This window comes from Eumetopias jubatus, unplaced genomic scaffold (assembly GCF_037043125.1).
Source record: "Eumetopias jubatus isolate StellerSeaLion01/CBP00866 unplaced genomic scaffold, mEumJub1_p1.0 scaffold_9, whole genome shotgun sequence".
NCBI lineage: Eukaryota > Metazoa > Chordata > Mammalia > Carnivora > Otariidae > Eumetopias > Eumetopias jubatus.
In genome coordinates this window covers 58,981,635-59,002,592 of record NW_028274815.1, presented here as the reverse complement: position 1 = coordinate 59,002,592, position 20,958 = coordinate 58,981,635, and the positions used below count along the sequence as shown (strand labels likewise).

The window sequence follows — 20,958 nt, the reverse complement described above, 5'->3', positions numbered from 1 at the left end:
TATTTCACTGATTTTGTGATCATCAAATGCATTTCTTAGGTTCCAGTGGTTTCGGGTTTTTTTTTTTAAATAGATGGCTCTATGTTGTTAAAATATTGTTGGAAGTGATTATGTTAGTATTGTACCATGAGCATTACAAGTTTATTACAGTGTGCTTTAAAATCCTTAGTAAGAGTATTAACCTATATCTTGATTCTTTTCATGAATTTGTCAAATTACATAGTGTACACAGCCCCTATTTAGCTTAGTAGAGTAATGAAAATTCTAAGACATTTCATTGTACCAGTATGCAAATGTACTTACGTAGGAATAAGTCTAGGTTCCCTTAAAGAGGGCAACAGAATTGAAAACTGAGGCCAACAAATAAATGAAAGTTCCTCTAAATCCATTGGATAATAGAGGCAGTGTTAAGACTAACCATAGTGTTGAACTAAACAGAGGGATTATTCCTGGGTTTTGCATCAGTTGTTTTCTGCCGGGTGGCCTCACTTGTCAAAAAAAAAAAAAAAAAGTTTAACAGGCAAACATTCACATCGGCACATTGAGAAAAGAAGTATGCTTAATTCCATCAAAGCTTTAAAAAAATCAGTCATTAATTTATTCTAACTACAATTGTTGGTCATTTGTGAAAAGCATCTGGCCTTTAAGTCATAGGAACCCAAACACAGTAGGATGTGAACACTTGGGAAGAAGCTTCAGATTTGATATAATATAAAAAAGTTGTGTCACTGTGTGGGTAGTTGTGTCCAACTCGACAGCTGCGTCTGTTTGTTCATAATGCCTTAACTGCACTTCGTTTCCTGGATTTTGAAAATGTTGTAAGTGCAAATATAATGGGCCTTAAAAATCAGAAAATTGTTAATTGGTAGCTTTAAAAAAGTCCCGCTTTTTTACATCTTTTTTGGTTCTTTAAAAGAGTGATATTTCAACAATCGAACATTACAAGTCAGAAATGGTTTCTAATGAAGTCTAAATTCAAGATAGAAAGTATATTTTTAAAATGGCTTCAGGAAGACATACCCTATTTTCCATATGGCTAAGTAATTGTTAAGATATTTGTTTTAAAGCTGGACTTAGACACTCCTGACTGCTCTCTAATTTGATATAGCTAGTCCAAACGATTTTATTCAAGAAACTTTGGTAGGAGAATGCAGTGAAGTAGATAAATAATTTTGCGGCTATACTCACATTGCAAAGTATAGAACTAATTCAGTCATTATTACTGTAGTAACATCCATTTTTTTTTTTAAGCTTTAAAGCTAGCAGTAGAACAGCTCAATGCTGGGATACATTAAAATATTAAGCTTTAAGTTAGTCGAGTTTCATGTTCTAACAATATATAAATAGGCTCATACCATAACCACATAATTATATGTGGCAGTTTCTTCTGGGTTTTGTTGTTGTTGTTGTTGTTTGTTTGTTTTAAGAAAGAGCTTTCAAAACTGTAAAAGAAGTCCTAAGAGAAGGCTTCAGGGGTGAAAATTAGAGCTTAAATTAGAATTACAGAAAAGTTGCATCGTTTTAATTACATGTTCTACTATAATTTGAATAGTTAATATCTATCTCCCCCCCAAGATGCCATACTACTTAGTCTAGTGGTTTCTTAATGTACAAAGGAAATAAAGGGTGATATAACCAAATACTGTTATAAGCTTCCTATAGAAATGATCCATTCTCTTACTGTTAAATTACTTTTAGCAGATTACTCATATACTATATTTCACTCACTACTGCTCTTTAGTTTCTCCTGAAATTGGGTAATAATTACAAATTAAGAAAAACTGTAAATACTTCTCATAAATAAGGTTACATTCTAAGGAAAATGATAACCAGTAATAAAAAGCACTTTTTTCCACAATAGAAAAAAATAGTAATCTTTAGACATTTATCTCATTTAATGCCATAAGTATATTATTGTAATAAGGTGACTATGTTTTTAAAATGTGTATTGAAAATAAATTAAAATTTTATATGCCATATATAGCATTCATGTGTAAACTTTGTTTAGCCCTCATTTCAGAGGCACTGATGTCCAAAGTACTGTTAGGATGCTAGAGATGAGAGGAAAATCACTTAAAACTGCTTGTGAAATATAATGTTTGAAATGGTTCTTTGAGAATGTGCAGATTATGACTTGCATAGGGACTCCTTCCAGCTCTCTGGGAAATGAGCTGTTGACATTCTTTTGGGTCATCATCCAAGATAGGAGGGCAACCACAAGGATTTAGCAGATAAATTCATCCCCAAAGACCTTTATCCATTTCATTGCAACTTGGAAACATTCATGTTGAATAGTAGCATTAATGTAGCCCATTTAGCTCTTCAAAGTGAGCTTTATGTATTAAAAAAAAAAAAAAAGAAAAGAAAAAAAGAAGATGACGATGAAGAAAATCAAATGACTAGGGTAATAAGTTATTTAAGTCTTCTAAGAGGTAATTCTTTATTTACATAATTCTAAAGCGCAAACCATTTTTCCCTCTATACTGTTTTCAAAAATAGAATTGAGTTCTATTATAGAGAGCAGGGAGCTTTTGAATTTTAACTAACTGAATCAGGCCTGCATGTGGCTAGTTGGTTGTTTATGACAAAGAACAGAAAATAAATGTTTTAGTGTTGTGTTCTGAAATGAATGGCAACATTTTTTAAAGATTGAAAATTATGTCACTTAGGTTGTTTCTGACTCTTTCTGAACTTTGTGATTCAGGCAAAAGAAACAAGCAAAGCAGTGATAAAGGTATTGAGGGTATGCACTAAGATTCACACACATGTCCTTTCTTATAAGTGGTGAAAAAAAACTTTTTGACTCAAACTGGAATGATACTATATAGGGCTGAATGTGCAGGAAAGGTTCCCACAATGCATTGTGCAAACCTAGGGCTAACAAATACCCTGCTGCTTTGAAACCCCCCCAAAAGACAAAAGCACAATGAAATAGAAAGCTTACCACCGGTAGCTTTCAAAACGACAAACTAGGCAAACTATACATCTCCACCACTCCAATTTTGTCAGAATGCTAATGAGCTTGCTCTGATCTTTACTCGGCTTCCCGTGTTTTCTACATCTTCAAGGACCACATGGCGCTAGCAAAATAAAGACAACTAAATGAGAATTTCGAATGCTTTTTGTGTTAGGACCTGGTGCTTTTCAGTGGACGCACTCGTTGAATATTCTCAACTTAAAAGAGTACAACAGGGGGTTGGGTATGAACTTTTTAACAGGAGGAAATTTGTACAAAAGTAAATTAGTGAGATGAGGAAAATATGAGAAAAATTTCTGATTAATTTCCACTCCATAATATCAATGACACCTTCAGCCCCACTCATACTCTTCTAACAAGAGATGCTGATAAAAGATGAATGATTCTGTGTTGTTCACAGTGAATGTTTAGTGGTTTTTTAATAGCAGCATTCTACATAAAAGGCACCAGGAAGTACTCCGCATTAGCAGTTGAGATCACTAGTTAATAGGATGATGTCTTTTAGCTTTTGTCACAAGATTATTAGAAAGGATGGGTTTCTGTTCTCATCGTGGCATAGTTGGAGTGCCTGTTGAGTACAAGTGCTAAAATACAGGTTTCTCAGTATTGTTTCACATGTAAAGCAAAAAGCCTTTTAATGCAACACCTTTTTCCTTCTTTTACCAGGTGATTTTGTTATTGATCTCTAATCTGCCCCTTTTGCTGTATTGAATGCTTGAAGTGTCCTGCTTTTCACTGTAGCCTTGATGCTAGCTATTTGTGTCTATAAATTCATTAACATTAAAACAGGGTCTATATAAACCATTTGATTCCGTGATTTAGAAAATGGCAGATAATGTTTTTATGGTTTAAAGTATAGATAACAACAGAAAGGTAAGATTGCCTGAGTAAATACTGTAAAAATAGGTTCTTTGATTAAAAGAAAAAACATATTTTTATGAGATTTAAATTATATATTTGTAAGGAACATATTTTTAACTAGCTCTGTCTCTTTTCTCTAGCAATCACTGTACAATTACTAGGAGATTAAGGTACTCAGCTGCATCTCTCACCATACCGATATCTGTAAGGGGAAAATGAAAATCCAAACTGGGCACATTTTTATATATAAAGATACCTGAACATAGAGTTAAACTGATTCTGTACAACTAATAAATAGCCAGGAAAGGAAGTTTGATACACCAATACTTCTCAGGTTTTGTGTGGAGAAAATTCTTGGCTTAATACATATATTTCTGATATTTCTATATACTGTTCTTTAAATTTTCTCTTATGCTGAAAAATTGTATTTTTGTACATTAAACATTGAGCACATGGCTTAAGATCTTGCCTCTTAAGATACTGTAATTTATTCATACTTCTAACATAAAGAAGAGGGAAAACCGTACTATAATAAGAATAACATGGACAACTATCATTAATAAAGTCAGCAAAAAGTAGAAACTATCTTCTAAATATAACAACAAAGGTGTTTTTCTGTCTGGTTATTCTATATTCTCTATGATTTAGCATGATATTTCTAGGCTTCTTACAAGCATGCGTGGGAAGTGGTATTCACGTAATAAAATGTCTCCATTTTGTATAGGTTCTTTTTTAATAGACATAAATTTGTCTCCTTTCATATAAATTACAGTGAGAAAAGAGGCCATGTCACTGAAAAATATGCATTAAACCAAGTGAAATATCTATTTTGGCATGATAGTTATAAAACTGAAAAAAAAAGTTAAGAACTGTAGATTTCCCATTAATGAAAATTTTTTCTAACTTCATATGACATACCATGGTAAAATAGAAAATGAAGTTTTTAGCTTATTAAGGTAGAATGTTTCCATTTGGTCTCCATAAACATAAAATATGATGAAATGGACAAACTAAGATATCATACTGTGTCTGCAAAGGAACTTTTCATAAATACGAACAAAGTAAGGGAATTCTGGTCCTAAAAAGTAAATCAAATAATGTCTAAGGTTCAGAAGTAGTATAGACTTAGCCTATAGTTCCTCACTAAAATAATTACTCCTGACAATTCATAGGGGATTGAATCTGTAACATAATAAAGAAGCCAGTGAAAAAGTTTACATTTTATGTCTGAAAATTTTCTACAAAGAGAGTGTTTAGCATAATTTCCAGAGGCATTGAGCCACATCCTTTGATAGATTCTAAGAGTTCATAGAATCCATTCCTTTCTGGAAGTAAAATGGCAACATACTTTTGGTAAATGTGGTGTTACAGGTCTGTGTTGTGTGTCTCTGTGTTTTTAGCTGTGTCAAAATCTTAACTTTATGTCACCTAACTCCAAGAATGCAAAATAATATAAAATCATTTTCTAATTGCAAAAAGTGACATAACCTCATGTAATTATATTCTAATCCAATATTCAGAAAAATTAAAAGCATAAAAGAACATGTCATACAATTGGTTCTGTCACATCTTTGATTAGCAGAATCATAGCCAGGTGGAAGAATAGTGAGCCAAGGCCCAGCTCTCCAAGGTCTCCATGTGAATCTTCACTCCCGTGTCCTTGTCCATTACATACCAAAGCCCATCTGTCTTCCATTGCTGTTAACATAATTTATAGGAGAGGCTTTTCTTCCATACTTAATCCTTGGTATACCTTCATCTGAAAACATGGGCTCAGTCCTTCCAGCGGTGAGTTGGGACCCTGACGGGGAGATGAAAGCCATTCTAGTGTGCTATATGAAGCTCAGCTTCATAGTTTTGAGCCTCAGTTTCCACTTTAACAGAATGAGGACACTATGGTTTTAGAAAAAATTGGGGGAAAAGAACCTAACTTTAATTCCTATAAAGGAAGAAATTCATTTATCCTTTTATGTCTGGTGATTTTCATTCAACAAATATTTTTGAGCCCTGTTGTGCTTAAGTACTATACATTGAGTGTAGAAACTTAGCCCTGGCTAGTGAATATAATGAGTTCAAATTTGGTCACACTGGGTTAAAGTTGATATGGTGTGGCAGCTAAGAGAATTGTGAGAATTAAATTAGGTACCTTATATCAAGCATTTGCACAGTGCCTGGTGCATATATAGTGTTCGATAAATGTCATCTATTATTATTTATATAATCTCGTTAATATTTAAATTTGTCAAGGTCACCTTTGAAATAAAAAATACCAAAGGATGAAAAACATTAGTATGTTAGGAATGTTACCTGTCACCATCAAGCATTAAATAAAATATTTATAATAAGTTGGTACTGTTCTTGTTGCGCATATATACATTTTATTTATTACATATTGCACACATAATGGAATAGGCCTTTGATTACTGAAAATAATTAAATACTAATAGAAATATAGTATAAAGAAAACAAAGTTTTTTTAAAAGGAAAATTTACAGGGGTGCTTGGCTGGCTCAGTTGGTGGAGCATGTGACTCTCGGTCTCAGTATTGTAAGTTCAAGCCCCACATTGGGTGTAAAGATTACTTAAAAAAAAAAATCTTAAAAAAAAATAAAGGAAAGTTTACATTTTAAAGTGCTTACAGTTTAAAGTGCTGTTTACTTTTTTACATCTTCAATTTTTAAAATTGGTAATATTCCTAAATTATTTTGTCCTTAATATTTTCCTTCTGTGGTTATAAGAAAAATTAAAACTACTGTCATACTTTCAGAATATCTTTACTCTCACAATTTGTTCAGCTAATTCACACATCTTTAATGTCTTGTTTCTATCTGCATTTCATTATTTGGATTATTTAAGAAAGAAAATATGTAAATTATATTTAAGTGTAGTAGCACTCAACTATTGTTGAATCAATCTAGTTCATGCAATAGATATTGGATCATACGATTTCTAGAAAGGAATCTCTCTGATTCAGAATACAGAGAACCTCACAAGGTTCTCATTTCTAACATTTGTTTCTTTTCTCCTTGGCACTCACTGTATGTCCCCGCCTTTTACTATATAGTCTTAAGGTGACTTTTTCATTTGCTGATTCATGTTTGTTCATTTATCCAGAAGAACAAATGTGTATAATTTCTACCAGTGATATTTAGAAAGTATTTTCTACTACTAGAAATTTGAATTGGAAATATAAAATATAATTTTTGAACCTAAAGAATTATCACATCACCATAATTTTTAATTTGGAACATGTCTATTGCCTAAAGTGAGGTACATTCTTATTCTAGACTGTAATAAAATTTTTTAACACTTAAAAAAGTAGAAATTCCAGGAAAATGTGTTTTTCTCAGCAACTATCTATGAAACAAAATTTAGGCATTTGAACTGATTTGGCAGCAACATGTTTTTCTTCTGAATGTGAAATTAAATTTGTGTAATGTCATGCCAATGCTAAAATAACATCTTATACATGAAATATCACCCTTTCTTAAAAAAAAAAAAAGATCTTGGTGACTTATTTGTAAAAGGGCTAAGACAGTGGTTCTCAAACTTTTGTCTGCATTTAAAAAAACCACCTGAGGAGTTTGTTAAAAATACAGATTTCCAGGACCTGCCTAAAAGATTCTGATTCAGTGGATCTGGGGTGGGGGCCATATTCTAGGCAATTTATAATACAGGTGATCCATGGACCACATTTTAAGAAACAAGGGACTAAGATACGTTGAATCTACAGTGTAATAAATGCTGAGGGAGGGCGCCTGGGTGGCTCAGATGGTTAAGCGTCTGCCTTCGGCTCAGGTCATGATCCCGGGGTCCTGGGATCGAGTCCCGCATCGGGCTCCCCGCTCAGCGGAAAGCCTGCTTCTCCCTCTGCGTCTCTCTCTCTCTCTCTGTCTCTCATGAATAAATAAATAATCTTTAAAAAAAAATAAAAAAATAAAAAAATAAATGCTGAGGGAAGTAGCACAGCATAAAGATAGCAGAGCGTAGACTTAAAAACCAGCAAGATACCAGCTAGACTCTGGGTGGTCTTAGACAAATTACTTAACCTCCCTGAGCCTCTATTTCCTCAGCCATTTACTTTGAAAAAATAAAAAGGCTGATAAAACCTATTACAGAAGGTTATTGAGAATATGACATATTGATACAGATATAGATAAAATTTATATAAGAGTACTTGGCACAGAGCTCTCGGCAGAGGGTTAGTACCCAGTATAAAAGTAGCTGCTGCCATCAGTTATAGCAGTCGCTTCATTATTTATTATTCTAACTCTTCTCTTCCCTCAACACACATACACAGACTCTCTGAGTCCCTCTCCCTCCCCCCCAACCCAAAAAATGGTTTTAAGAACTGATTTGGCAATTTGACATAAGACTGGAAAGTTGTTGTTTGTTTGTTTGTTTAACCCTTGGCTTACACACAAAAAATAACATAACTGTGTGAACATTTTCACAACTAAATAAATAGCTAGGAGCAAACCTTAGGAATTTGCTAGTCCCTCAATCTATATACGTTTCATTGAATTGATATACTAATTATATGAGTTTCATGAGGCACATACAGAAATGAACAACTTAAGCTTTGTATTTTGAAAAATTTACTTTAGGACATCCATGTAGGAACCAACTTTGCAAATGTATTTTCTTGTCTTCTGTTTCATCCTGACACTATCCCAAGAAGCTTAACCAAGATTTCATAATTTGATTTGACAAAGAATGATATCAGAGATGGCTAAGCGTGTGTGAATTGCCTCTTCAGTCCAGAGTCAAAATCAAGGTAGTTTATGGAAGGATGAGAGCCCTGTTCCGGCACCTTTCTCTGAGTTTCCCCAAATGGAAGCATTTTTCTTAAAAATACAGATGTTAATGTACAGAGACAACTGGATAGTTGCTTACCCTTACTAGGTCCCTTCATCTTTGGATTAGGACTGTCCAGTTGAATAGCTGTGAACTTTCTCTTTATTCTTATACAGACTTACAAAGTTCTGCTTTCAAATCATTACTTTTTAGATTGTATAGACATTGCCAGCTCTTAGTCTAGTGGGTTGTAAATTATTATGTCTTTCTTTTAGCAACCAGATAGGTTTTTAACACTTTCCAAAGGCCTCTAGGTGCACTGCATCAAAAAACTAAACATATATAATCATTGCATCTGTTCCCTGTCCCCATGTCATTTCTAAGCTGGAATGTGAAAGGCATTCATCCACTCAGGTGAGCTATTTCTTCAGGAGAAGTTTACGATATAAGTTAAGAAAAAAATGTCAAGCTGGTATCTATTTTTAAAAATTAAGTTAGATTTTTTTTTTAAAAAATGCTTAATATTACTGATTTGTAATGTTTATTGCTGATTAGTTTTTATGTAAAGGTTTTTTGTGTTTGTTTTAATTGGGTAATTTGGATGAATGTTGTAGGAGGAGGAAAATTAATCAAAATTGTTGGATTATTTTTATAGCTGCATGGCCTGAAAGGATAAAGTTTGAAAATGTATATGTAGCTGTTTTCCTGAGGGAGTACAATGGACTTTACCATCAAAATAAGATATATGAATTAGTTTTCTCTTCTGTTTTTATACTGGTGACATTGACTGGGAGAGGATATGTAAATTCACAGTACAATGAGTTATGAACATCCAACTTGTGAGTGTTTTCTGCATTTATTGACTGTTTATATATTTTACCCACCCCAAAACCACCCAACCCCACTCCCCCAATGCCAGTTCACTCTGAATTAATAGCACCACTTGGTGGCCAAAGCTAGGAATTGTGTAAAGTACCAACATTTCTTCCCCACCAGCGTGTTCTCCCCAGATAGATGCTTTGATCTGAAACTTGATGGACCTGGTTATAGCTCTTTCTGTTGTACTTTTGAAGGCTCTACCTCTGTAAGGAAAGTTAAAGGATAAATTTTAATTTAAAAAATGAGTTTTTTATGCATTTCAGTGCTTTAAACAATAGCAGTAGTTTCCTGTTATGTATAAATAACTTTCCACAGGAATAAATTATTAAAGTAGTCATAAATATTTTAATTCCTCATGAGAATAAAATTAGGGATAGCTAAAATTTCAAACTTTTAATACCACTTGTTTTAATTCAAGTGCTTAGGGGCACCTGGGTGGTTCAGTCGTTAAGCGTCTGCCTTCGGCTCAGGTGATGATCCCAGGGTCCTGGGATCAAGCCCCGCATCGGGCTCCGTGCTTGGCAGAAAGCCTGCTTCTCCCTCTCCCACTCCCCCTGCTTGTGTTCCCTCTCTCGCTTCTCTCTCTGTCAAATAAATAAATAAAATCTTAAAGTAATAAAAATAATTCAAGTGCTTATTTTGAATCTTAAGTAAAAGGTTAATAAAGTTATACTGAACGTTGCAAAATTGTCAGTGTTGACTCGGTAGCTATTTTGCTAAATTCTGAAATGTAGAATATTAACAGAAACATTGTGAGGACGAAACAGACTTGGAGTTGACCATGAATTTAGGTGGAATGTAGGTAAAGTTGTGTTACATGTGATTGCTCTAACCCTTTTTAAATAAGCTATACCTTATACAATAGAAGGACATATAGCTAACTGCTGGAGATTGGCCCATAAGACTTATGCAAGAATCTGAGAGAGACTGTTGGGGTAGCATGATGTTCTTCAGTCTCAGGGGTATCTAAACATTTCTATCATGATAAAAAGGGGAATTGAACATATTTTGGGGATTAAGTTGAGGAAAAATCTGAAAATCATCTTTAGAAATTCTAGAGATCTGGGAGTTACACACTAGATTTTTACTTTCTCTGAATTTCTGACTGAAGATACTGCTATTAGCAAGGGAATCTTTGCAGAACATGTGTAACCTTCGGAAACAGAATGTCTCATATTGGTTTGCATTTGTTTTGATCCTTTAAAGAAAAATGGGTAATAGGTAAGTCAATGGGCTTCCATACTTGAGGGGAATGAAAAACTTAAAATGATGGTAAGATGACTTGGCCAGTGAAATGGATATGTAAAGACAGAAATTTCTGGCTCAATGTAGCTAACATCTCAAGTTTTGCACCAAATTGCCCAATGTGTTTACTTCTGTGGGTAGGCCTTCCCAATGTTTGCATAGGCAGTAAAAAAAAAAAAAAAAAAAAAAACAAAACTGAGTCTCTGCCAGGAGAAATCACTATTCCTTGCTCCATCCATAATGCCAAGAATCAGATAGTCAGAGAGGATCCTGGAGCTTAAATAAAGAGTGTGGCTCCTTACTGCATGTGTGTATATGGAGAGAAAGATAGTAAGAAAGAGAGAGAGAAAAAATACAGCAATAGCAATATAACAATAGCAACCACCATGACGTTGATTAAATAATGTTATATGCCAGGCACTATTCTGGGTGTTTTACATATATTAACTCACTTAATCTTCACAGAACCCCTGTTGAAGTAGTACTGTTATTTCCATTTTTACAAATGAGGAAACTGAAGCATAGGGAGATTAAGTTATTTATCCAAGTTCCTGTAGCTCCTCAAGAGCAGAGCTGGAACTTGAATACATCCTGATAATCCCGTGCTAGGCAGAGTATTCTTGTTTGGCCATTTTCACTGAAGGTTGCTTCAAATGCTCAAATGGAATCAGAGTGGTATATAGTTGTCCAAGAAGTGAACAGGTCTATCCCTGGAATCATGTTTCTAGCAGACATTATACACTGACCTATAATTCAAGGATCATAAAGATATATGTGCATAGGAAAAAAGGCTGATTCACCTTGACATCCCCTGATGTACTTCTCTGAGATCATTGTTAAGTCCCAGTGGCCTACATTGGAAGAGCAAACAAAATCCCCACTACTAATGGATGAACTAAGGAACAGAATGGTTTTTGTTTGTTTATCAGAGATTTGAAGGTTTGCTTTTTGCTTTGTTTTGTTTTGTTTGTGCCATTTTGCTTATCAGAGCCATTCAGAAGGCTTTGTCAAGGTTAGCCTGAATTCTAAATAAAGGGCCTGTTCTTGTAAGACTGGTTACCCTGTGAGTGTCAGGTGGGGTAGCTGAGAGTGGTGGTTTACAAGACAGACTGCCTGGATTTAAGGCCTAGTTCTACCACTAGCTAGCTCTAAGTTATACAGCCTCATTAAATATCTGATGCTATTATCATCATTATAATTATCATTATTACCAGCCTATAAGAAAGTTACTGGTTGTCACTGATCTGATGAAAGAGAGATATTATATAGAGTAGCTTCTGTGAGACATTGTTGTTCCAGGGATTCAGGAAACAACACTGTGGGTACAAGTCCATCGTGAATGTGTCTTGTGTGCCACGATGAAGAGAACGGCTCCAATGAGAAGATTAAGGGGCGTTGGATGAGTTGATATATTGCTGAAATCCACACTAGTCACCTGGTCTAGTCTAGAAAAACAGCATTCATTGCTTTTGATTCAAAGTATTGTGTAATTTTGAAGCTTTGTGCAGGTTAAAGTGCTGCTGGAGATGGTTCTGCAGTGTCCATTTTGAGACTGAACATGGCCACAGGCTAGAAGGGGATAGGTTAAATTTCCTTCTGCTCTCCGTCATCAAATAAAGACTTTTAAGAAGGCACATAAGGAAGGATATATCCCAGTGTTACTTGGTTATCTGAACCCAAGCACGATTAAAGCAGGTATAGAGTGGAAGAGGTGCATTGGAGGTTGGGGCTTGAACTCATTCCTTATTGGAAACTGAAGGCACTGGAGACACTGTGTGTAGGATTTTTAAAGGACATTGAAACACTTTAAGCAACACAAGAGGGGGTTACCTAAAAGAGTAGCTGACTGACTACATAATACAACTTTGGAGAAACTCTTTATTAGAAAGAAGCCTATTTAGAGCATATCTACCTGGTTTGTCTTTCTATATTTTAAAAATGAAACATACTTAATTTTCTACATTCTCAACAGAAATCTAATCTCATTCTCACCTGGCATTTAGTAAATCAGCTGTTTCATCTGCATTGCCAATTTTATAAGCTGATTTTAAAGATGCTCTGCTTTTAATATCAAAATCTCTTTCTATAAAAATGATGAAAGCTTACTTTCTCAGTGAAGGTTTTTACTTTACAAATATTTAGTTTTTCTTGCTGAGGGCTTTCTTTTCTTAAAATTATATCCACTTTTACTTCAAATTGTCATTGTCATTTTTTTCTTTATTCTAATGGTAAACTTTTAAGTGTGTTCTAGTAGTGCATAATTTTCAATCTTAAAATTTACCTTCTTTAGTCTTTGATATTAAGCAATATTCTGTGATCTTTATTTTTAAATGTCTAGCACCCTGCAAATAATTAGACTCTCATTATTTGGAGCACAGCCACATTATTGTGTCATCATTACGGCCGCCTTTTGTATGCAGTAGTGATGCTGCTGACCTGGTAGGGCATCCACTTTGTTTTTCCAGCTGCAGCAATGAGTTTGTACTGATTCACCTACATTTTTCACCTATCCTGCTTATGACCAAAGACATACTAACTATCCTAACTGTATAAGTTGTTATGACTAACAAAGATTTAAAATATAATTTGTATCTGTGGAGTTGTTTAGAAATTGACCCTCACGCTAGTTATTCCTGATTATGTGTCTGTCCACATTAGACTGTGAGCCCTTTTGAGGTAAAAAGCCACATCTTGGTCATCTTTGTATCTCCACAGTGCTGCATTATGCCACCATCTCCCTCTTCATTATCATCATCATCATAACTAGCATTTTTAGTCTCAGGTACTGTGCTAAGGACTTTACATAGATTTTTTTCATTTAATTCCTCTAACAACCGTATGAGGTAAGCAATATGATTACCCTTATAGAAATGGAAACTAAGGCTCAGAGAGGTTAATTAGACTAAGATCAAGGAGCTCAGTCAATTTTTTTTTTTAGCCAGACTGGAAGAAAAGCCATTTGGGATGCAGATTCAATGTTCGTCTTATTTGCATCACATTCAAGATGATGGTTCTAACCAGCCACAGAAACTACAGACAGTACAATTATATGTTATGCTTAGCCTTACCAGAATTTCTAGTCTTATCCACAGAAGTTCCCCAGAATTAATACAAGTAAACACATTCATAAAGGTGGTACTTAATTTACTAGAGGTCTTTATTCTGAAGTTAATTTATGAGTCATTTTCATTTATTTATGAATATTTCCATAAAATACTTAAATTATGGATTGAGTTCCCAGACCACCCTAGAAAAAAAAAATTATGCCCAAATGACTGTAAAAAAAAAAAAAAAAAAAGGTAGACCTTGATTCTCCCAATGAGAAGATACCCCCTCCCGCCCCCAGAAATCTTGACTTACTTAAATATATAAAAGGTTAGGGGCACCTGGGTGGGTCATTCGTTAAGCATCTGCCTTTGGCTCAAGTCATGATCCCAGGATTCTGGGATTGAGCCCCACTTTGGGCTCCTTGCTCAGCGGGAAGCCTGCTTCTCCCTCTCCCACTCCCCCTACTTGTGTTCCCTCTCTCACTGTGTCTCTCTCTGTCAAATAAATAAAAATAAAATCTTTAAAATATATATATATGTATAAAATGTTAGAAATATCTTTTATAATATTTAATTTAGCTATATAAACATACATTTAAAATCACATCTTCAAGTACATTAATCTAGAAATAATTGCTTCTGTCCACTCCTACTTTTCAAGAAATAATTTTATTCAACTCTTCATGTTTGTCTTTAACATTAATGTCTCTGTCACTTCTGGAGCACCTCTGAAGTCATTTCTATGACATGACTGTGAGAAGACCTTAGGACGGGATGGGGGGTAGAGAGGAGTTCACCAGGTGCAGTCCAAACAAAAGGGGCTTCAGGAGAGGGGAGAACTGGTGGGGAGAAGCTATCCATCTGTAAGCATGGCTCACAATTCAAGTTTTCCCCTTATTACAGGATGCCTAATTGATTCACTAAGTAGACAATAGTCTGTTTGGTTCAATGATGCCTATAAAAGTGACTCACTGTATTTTATCTTATTTTACAGAATATGTTAAATGTACCTTAAAAAAGTAAACACAGTTTTAAAGTTATGTTCTGAGCATTTTAACTAGTCAAGTGCCTATTTGTAGGTAGTCAGGATGGTCATGTATTACCTGAAATGTGGGTCATGTTAATACCTTTACATGCTCTTAGCACTGAAAAGTTAATAGGTGCAAATCCATCCCATATGTAACTTAAAGAAAATACTAAACTGTAAGTAAATATAAAGATTTTTTTTCAGTTACAGTTTTTCCCATGATAACTCCTTCCAGGCTTTTAAATTTATTTTTATTTTTTGCTATTTTGAGTTTGTGCCAAGTTTACCTTTGGAAATCTGGCACTGACCTTTGGCAGGAAAAAAGGCTACTCATACGCTATTAAGGAGTTGGTACAAGAAGACTGCTGTTAATTTCCAACCTTCGGAAATAGCTCCTTTTTATGTAAAAGTTTATGTAGGAAGAACTTTGGTGAAGTTGTCTATACCTCTTTCTCTAAGAAGTATGTGCTAGAAGTCTATCAGAAGTTATCTGTAGAGAGATGTTGCCCTGAATCTGTTTTACCAAATGGGTAAATAAAAGGTATGTTTGAGAGAGTGTGTTAGTTTTTATTTTACTGCAACAAAAGGAGACGGGATTTTCCCCAAAGTTTGTATTCTTAACACTATAACAAATATATCATGTTAAGCGAATAGTTTTAAGACAATTGCTGCTGAAAACATCAATAAAGATTATGAAATTCTTCATTTATGTTGACTGCTGTTTGAGGATATTCTTGGGGTAGAAACATTTATCAGCTATTTGCTTATATAGTAAAATTTCCTTTCATAATAAAGCTCTGTTTCCTAAGTGTAAAATATTTTCTAAAACTGATGCACTGGAGTCCTGTAGGAATATTGGCTTTAGGAGTTCATGTGTCTATGACCCTACATAACTACAGTAAATTCATCTTTTTTGTCCATTATATAGATCTACCAGATTTCACTTCCTTTGTTATTAGAATGTGTTTCTTAGTACCAGCTAGTTGGACAGCTTTGTGTTTCTCTCTGTTGTATTATATTATGTCTTTCAGAGATCATCATATTGGTGTTATCATACCATCAGGACAATTTGTAATGGCAGCTTTTTTGTTTTTATGTTTGGTTTGGCTTTGTTATGTTGTGTCCTTTAAGGGCCATATATGATCACTGGTCTGCCATCTCCACTATGGGGCTATGGCAAGATTTCTGGTAGAAAATCTTGAATTTTTTATATGTACAACAGCAGCCTACATCTTTGTGTTTTCATTCCTTCCCACTGAATTCATCTTCTGTTTGGCTAAAATTGTATTGTTCCTTATTTTGTATTTATATAAGAATTCACTGTCTAAAAATATATCTTTCTAAAGAGATAAGGATTAATTAGGAAAGGTAAATTAGTAGAAAATTTTTGAATATATGATTCATAATTTTAGGTTTTTCACATCACTTTTCTTTTATTCATTTAAAAATTTACATTGAAAAACTGCTTCTGAAAAATAAATGAAAACTACATACATATTCCTGGATGAATGAATGAATTCTTGAATGAAATTAATCTTAACTAAATTTAAATAATTTTTGGAGGAGATGAAATATAAAAATGGTTGATAGTCAACCTGTGTTTATTAAGTACTTATACTGTATGTAGTGCTATGGATTACACGCTTTCTGTTAAATGGTTTTTGTGAACTATGTCACAGGGAAAATGATTTGAAGTCATATTTATAGTTACTTTTCCTGCCATTATCATTATTCTCGATCATTTGATAATTTTTACAAATCATATCCCAGCTCTGTAGTAATTGGTTAAAAGAAAAAACTGATGTTAAGAGATTGTGATGTCAGAAAAGATGTTACATTTCTAGAGGCAAAATAAAAAACAGAAGTCTTTGAGGGAAAAAAGGTAGGAAAAATATTGCCAGAGATTGAATTACTTAGTCAATACTTTAAAATGTTAATGTGATGTTGTTATTTGTAGTATATTTACATGAGGCACTGTGTTTTAAAATGCAGTATAACAACCCAGCCATGTTTTTACATTTTAGTAATTGTATACTGACCTGTAGTATTTTGTCATTTTTTTATATCAAAATGGTCTTCACTTGTATATGTCCTGAATTTTTCAATTCATGAAACTGAAAAAAAAATTGGGATTTTTTTTTTTTTAAAGTATCCGTATTCCACTCTAAAGTGTCAAAAAAATGTAGTTGTAATTACAAATTAAAGATAATTTTCAAAGACAAGTAGTTAACCAGGTGAGGTTAAACAAGATAAAATGATTTATGGCCATTTTATAAAATAATGACAGTCTTCATTTTAAGCTACAATGTAAAGTGCTTTATTCTGAGATTATGTATTGTGGCAGAAGCTAAAACTGCCTTTTTTCTAACAGTGCCAGAATACAACCTCTTTTTCTTTTTGCACTAACAAGACTGCTTTACCACCACAGCCCACTCTAAGTAATTAAATCAATCCTTTGTACTTACCGTATTCTCCTCTAGTGACGGTACTAGATCTGATTATATGCTTCATGCATATTCAAAGTACCGCACTGACAGCTCTTTAATGAGCTCTTACTTAATCAGTATGAACAATGTTCATCTTGTTCTTTTTTTCCTCATGCATTAGAGCTAGGAACAGTTGGGAAAAATGAAACATCCAGCATTCATTTGAAAAATATATTGTACTTTGAAAAGTGTCTAAGCTGAGGAAGTTGCATTCTGCCCTTTAAAAGTCTGATGGACAAATTGGATTACTAGTATTGGATTAAATAACAAATGGTTAGAGGAGAAATGAGAAAAGCTCACTGTGATCACAGGCTTTAATATTTTTTGTTACTTATAAAGCTAAAGGGGTCTTTAACCAGTTATTAAAGTCAGGATTAATTTGTAATGGTTCAACTTACTGGCTTTTAAAAGCTTTTTAAATTTAAAAAATTTTAAATCCCGAAAAACAATAGTGTAATGATGTATTAGAAGAAAATTTAATTTTTTTATTACTAGGCTAAGTATAGATTTCCATCTTGTATACTATCTCAGATAAGGGTTTGTGATACAGAATTGATTTAACCTCAAATATGTTTTTTCAGTTAATTTATATAATCTGTGTAGCAGAGTGTAATGTGTCTTTAAATATTTGTTATTGTTAGGTTTATTTCCTTTTGAAACATGAGACTCTTGTATTATTAGTCATTTCCTAACAATTAGGGAAGGGGATCTTTTATTCTTACCTAGAAATCTTAGGCATGAGTTAAACTGAAAATAACACAGTACCATATCAATATTGTTATTCTCAAGGAAGCAGTCTTCCATTGAAGAAAATGATGCTAATTTAAGAGTAGGCTAGTTGCTTCTAGTATTGCTGAAAGCCTCAATTATAGGTTGAGTTAAACTCAAAACAAAGTTTTAAGATGTCTGTATTTTTAGAAGCCACTTATGCTATGAACACAAGAACTAAGTGTTTAATTAAAAAATAAAATATCATAAAAACTGCACCTATTAATATTGCACACATGTGTCATTTCACTGATCAAAAAGGCCTTCACCAGGGTACAATTGGCCTTTTTCCAAATTGCAAGCTTTTTCTCAGCTTTTTCTTTCTACTCTTTCTTCTTTTGTTGCTACCCAGGGATTTGTGCGTATCGCAGCCTGTATCACATGACCAGTGTCAAGACATCACATGGTCCAAAGTGAATACAAAACCAGCTACCCTAAAAGAGAGATTAAAAATACTGTAAAACAATAAAGACTTTTGTTCATATCCCAAAAAGATCTATCCTACGTCTGCTTCATACCATAAACTTAATAGCATTTAATGAAGGCACGTATCCTCACTATGCTCCCTAACGATGAACAACAGATACCTATTTTACAGGGATGCTCTGAAGTACATGTTTAATCTTTTGCACACAGATTATCATCTCTTTATATTCTATTTCCATTCTAAAAATTTCTTCAGATTTCTATTAATGTGGAAATAGTTAAATTATGGCACATCCATAATTTATGCAAGTATTAAAAAGAATGAGGTAGATCTTTGAACAGCATAACAAAAGCAAATCACAGGGCAATATATAATATGATCTCACTTACGCTAAAGAAAAGAAACCTGTATGTGTCTATAGATAAGGTATATGCATGTGTTTGATGCACATAGTAATCTCTGTGGTCTGGAAGGAGATATGCTAAACTGTAGAAGTACTTACTTCTGGAGAAAGGAGATGGAGAGAGGAATTGGAGAGAGAGGGGTTGGTGAAAGACTTGGCTTTTCACTTATTTTAGGTATCTATTGTCTGAATTTTTAAAATGGGCTGGTCGTGTGTTTGAAAGTTAAAATATCTTCCTTAAAAAGAAAATGAAACTAGAATATTTTATTTTTTATTAGATATTTAAGTTAGCCCTATGCATCTGTACAGAAGTGGGACTGAAGTATTAAATAATGGCCTAGCAAAACAATAAACCAATCATGGGTGAAATTCAGAAAAAAGAAAAGTCAAAGAATTATAAATTTGACTATGTATAATTTGAATGAAGAGGTGGGAAGAAGGTAGGGAATTAATATTTCTCTTGAATGTGATTGTGGCCTACTTCTACATGAACAATAATAAATATATCCTATACATTATAACCCTTGATATACTGGCCTTGGAAGTGGTATAGATGATGGAAAATGAATTTTAAATGTGCAATCAGTAAATCTAAATTTTAGATCTTCTCTCTGCTGAAATGTTTTGTGATTTACTGAACATTATTATTTCCATTATACTGTGTCTTTTCACAGATAGCTGTAGGCATTTTTTGTAGCCTGGTCATTTACAATGTATTTAAAACAATTTGCATGTGTTTGCCCTATTAGAGATGATGAGTTCCAGAATGGTATATGAACATATATCTTTAGTTTACTTTTGGGGAGAAAAGAAAAAAAGCAAGTTGTTACAAGTGGAAGCTTTCATGAAATCTCTGGACTTCTCTGATCTTTCTGCTAGTCTTATAATTCTCATAATGATTTTTGAATTTTTTTTTTTTTTTATCATGACCTTATGTCTGTCAGCACCATGAGTTCCTCATTGAAACATAATAACAAATCAGCCTCTGGGGAGGATTTAAAAGTTGGAACACTTTTTTTTTTTTTTTTTACTGTACTTAATGTTAGTCTGATCTGTAGATATGTTCAGGGGGACTGAAATATACATGCTGAATAATACCAGCTTTAGAAGATTGGCTTATGAATTTTTAGATGTTGATTTCTCTTTTCAGACCCTGGACTTTAATATTATGTTATTATAAACAGTTTAATTTGTACTGTTGGGGTAGCTAAAATATGTTTCATGTTAAAAAAAAATACTTGTACTAAACTATTATTTGGCTTGTAAAATGTCATATAATAAATAATTTGCTGAATTACAGGAAGGAACACAGAAGAAGAAGAAGCTATGATGCAGGAATGGTTTATGTTGGTTAATAAGAAAAATGCCTTAATAAGGAGAATGAACCAGCTTTCTCTCCTGTAAGTACCCATGACTATGCTTGTTTTTCCTACAACAGTGATGAACTTTAGGCTTTTTGTCATTGCCTTCTTTGGGATTTCATATTTATTAGGCTTAATATTTTTCTTTCCTTGGAGATTACAGTATAGTTTTTTATAAAAATAAAAATTAAAAATAGCATATCATTTCTCATCTGAACAGTAAGTTTTTTAAAATAGTGATATATACTAAAAAATGTTTATTATATAGGAAGCCAAGGAATAAAAAAAATTTTGTATTTAAGAAATAAAGCACTTATGCACAAAAAGGAGATTTGGATTATATTAAGGGTTAGAGGACAAAAGAAATAAAATTGAAGTTTATTTAACATCACATTTTAAGTTAAAAATGAAAATAACTCTTAATAAGGACAAAAGTACATTTGTATTCTACAGATGATGTTACCCTAAATTTGGGTAATTCCTCCAATCACAGAAAGATCACTTTTGTGTACAGTAAAATGGAGACTAGACCAAATGTAAGCATTCTTGGTCTTTAGCATTTAGTTCACTATAGGACTTAATGCGTGTTTCTTTTTGTTCACCAGCAATATTCTTATATTATGCCACCTAGTGTGGGAAGGAGCAGGCTCACATGTTTTATTTTAGTGAAAACCTCTATT

At 33.5% G+C, this 20,958-nt stretch overlaps 1 protein-coding gene across 12 annotated transcripts in view; it reads left to right on the top strand.

Moving 5' to 3' along the window:
* Positions 1-20,958, top strand: part of EHBP1 (EH domain binding protein 1) — a 709,442-nt gene that overhangs the window by 680,358 nt on the left and 8,126 nt on the right. For all 12 annotated transcript variants that reach the window (XM_088026509.1, XM_088026513.1, XM_088026508.1 and 9 more), the window contains one exon: positions 20,218-20,317. In XM_088026509.1, coding sequence (XP_087882635.1) covers positions 20,218-20,317 — 100 coding nt within the window. The remainder of the gene's footprint in view (positions 1-20,217; positions 20,318-20,958) is intronic.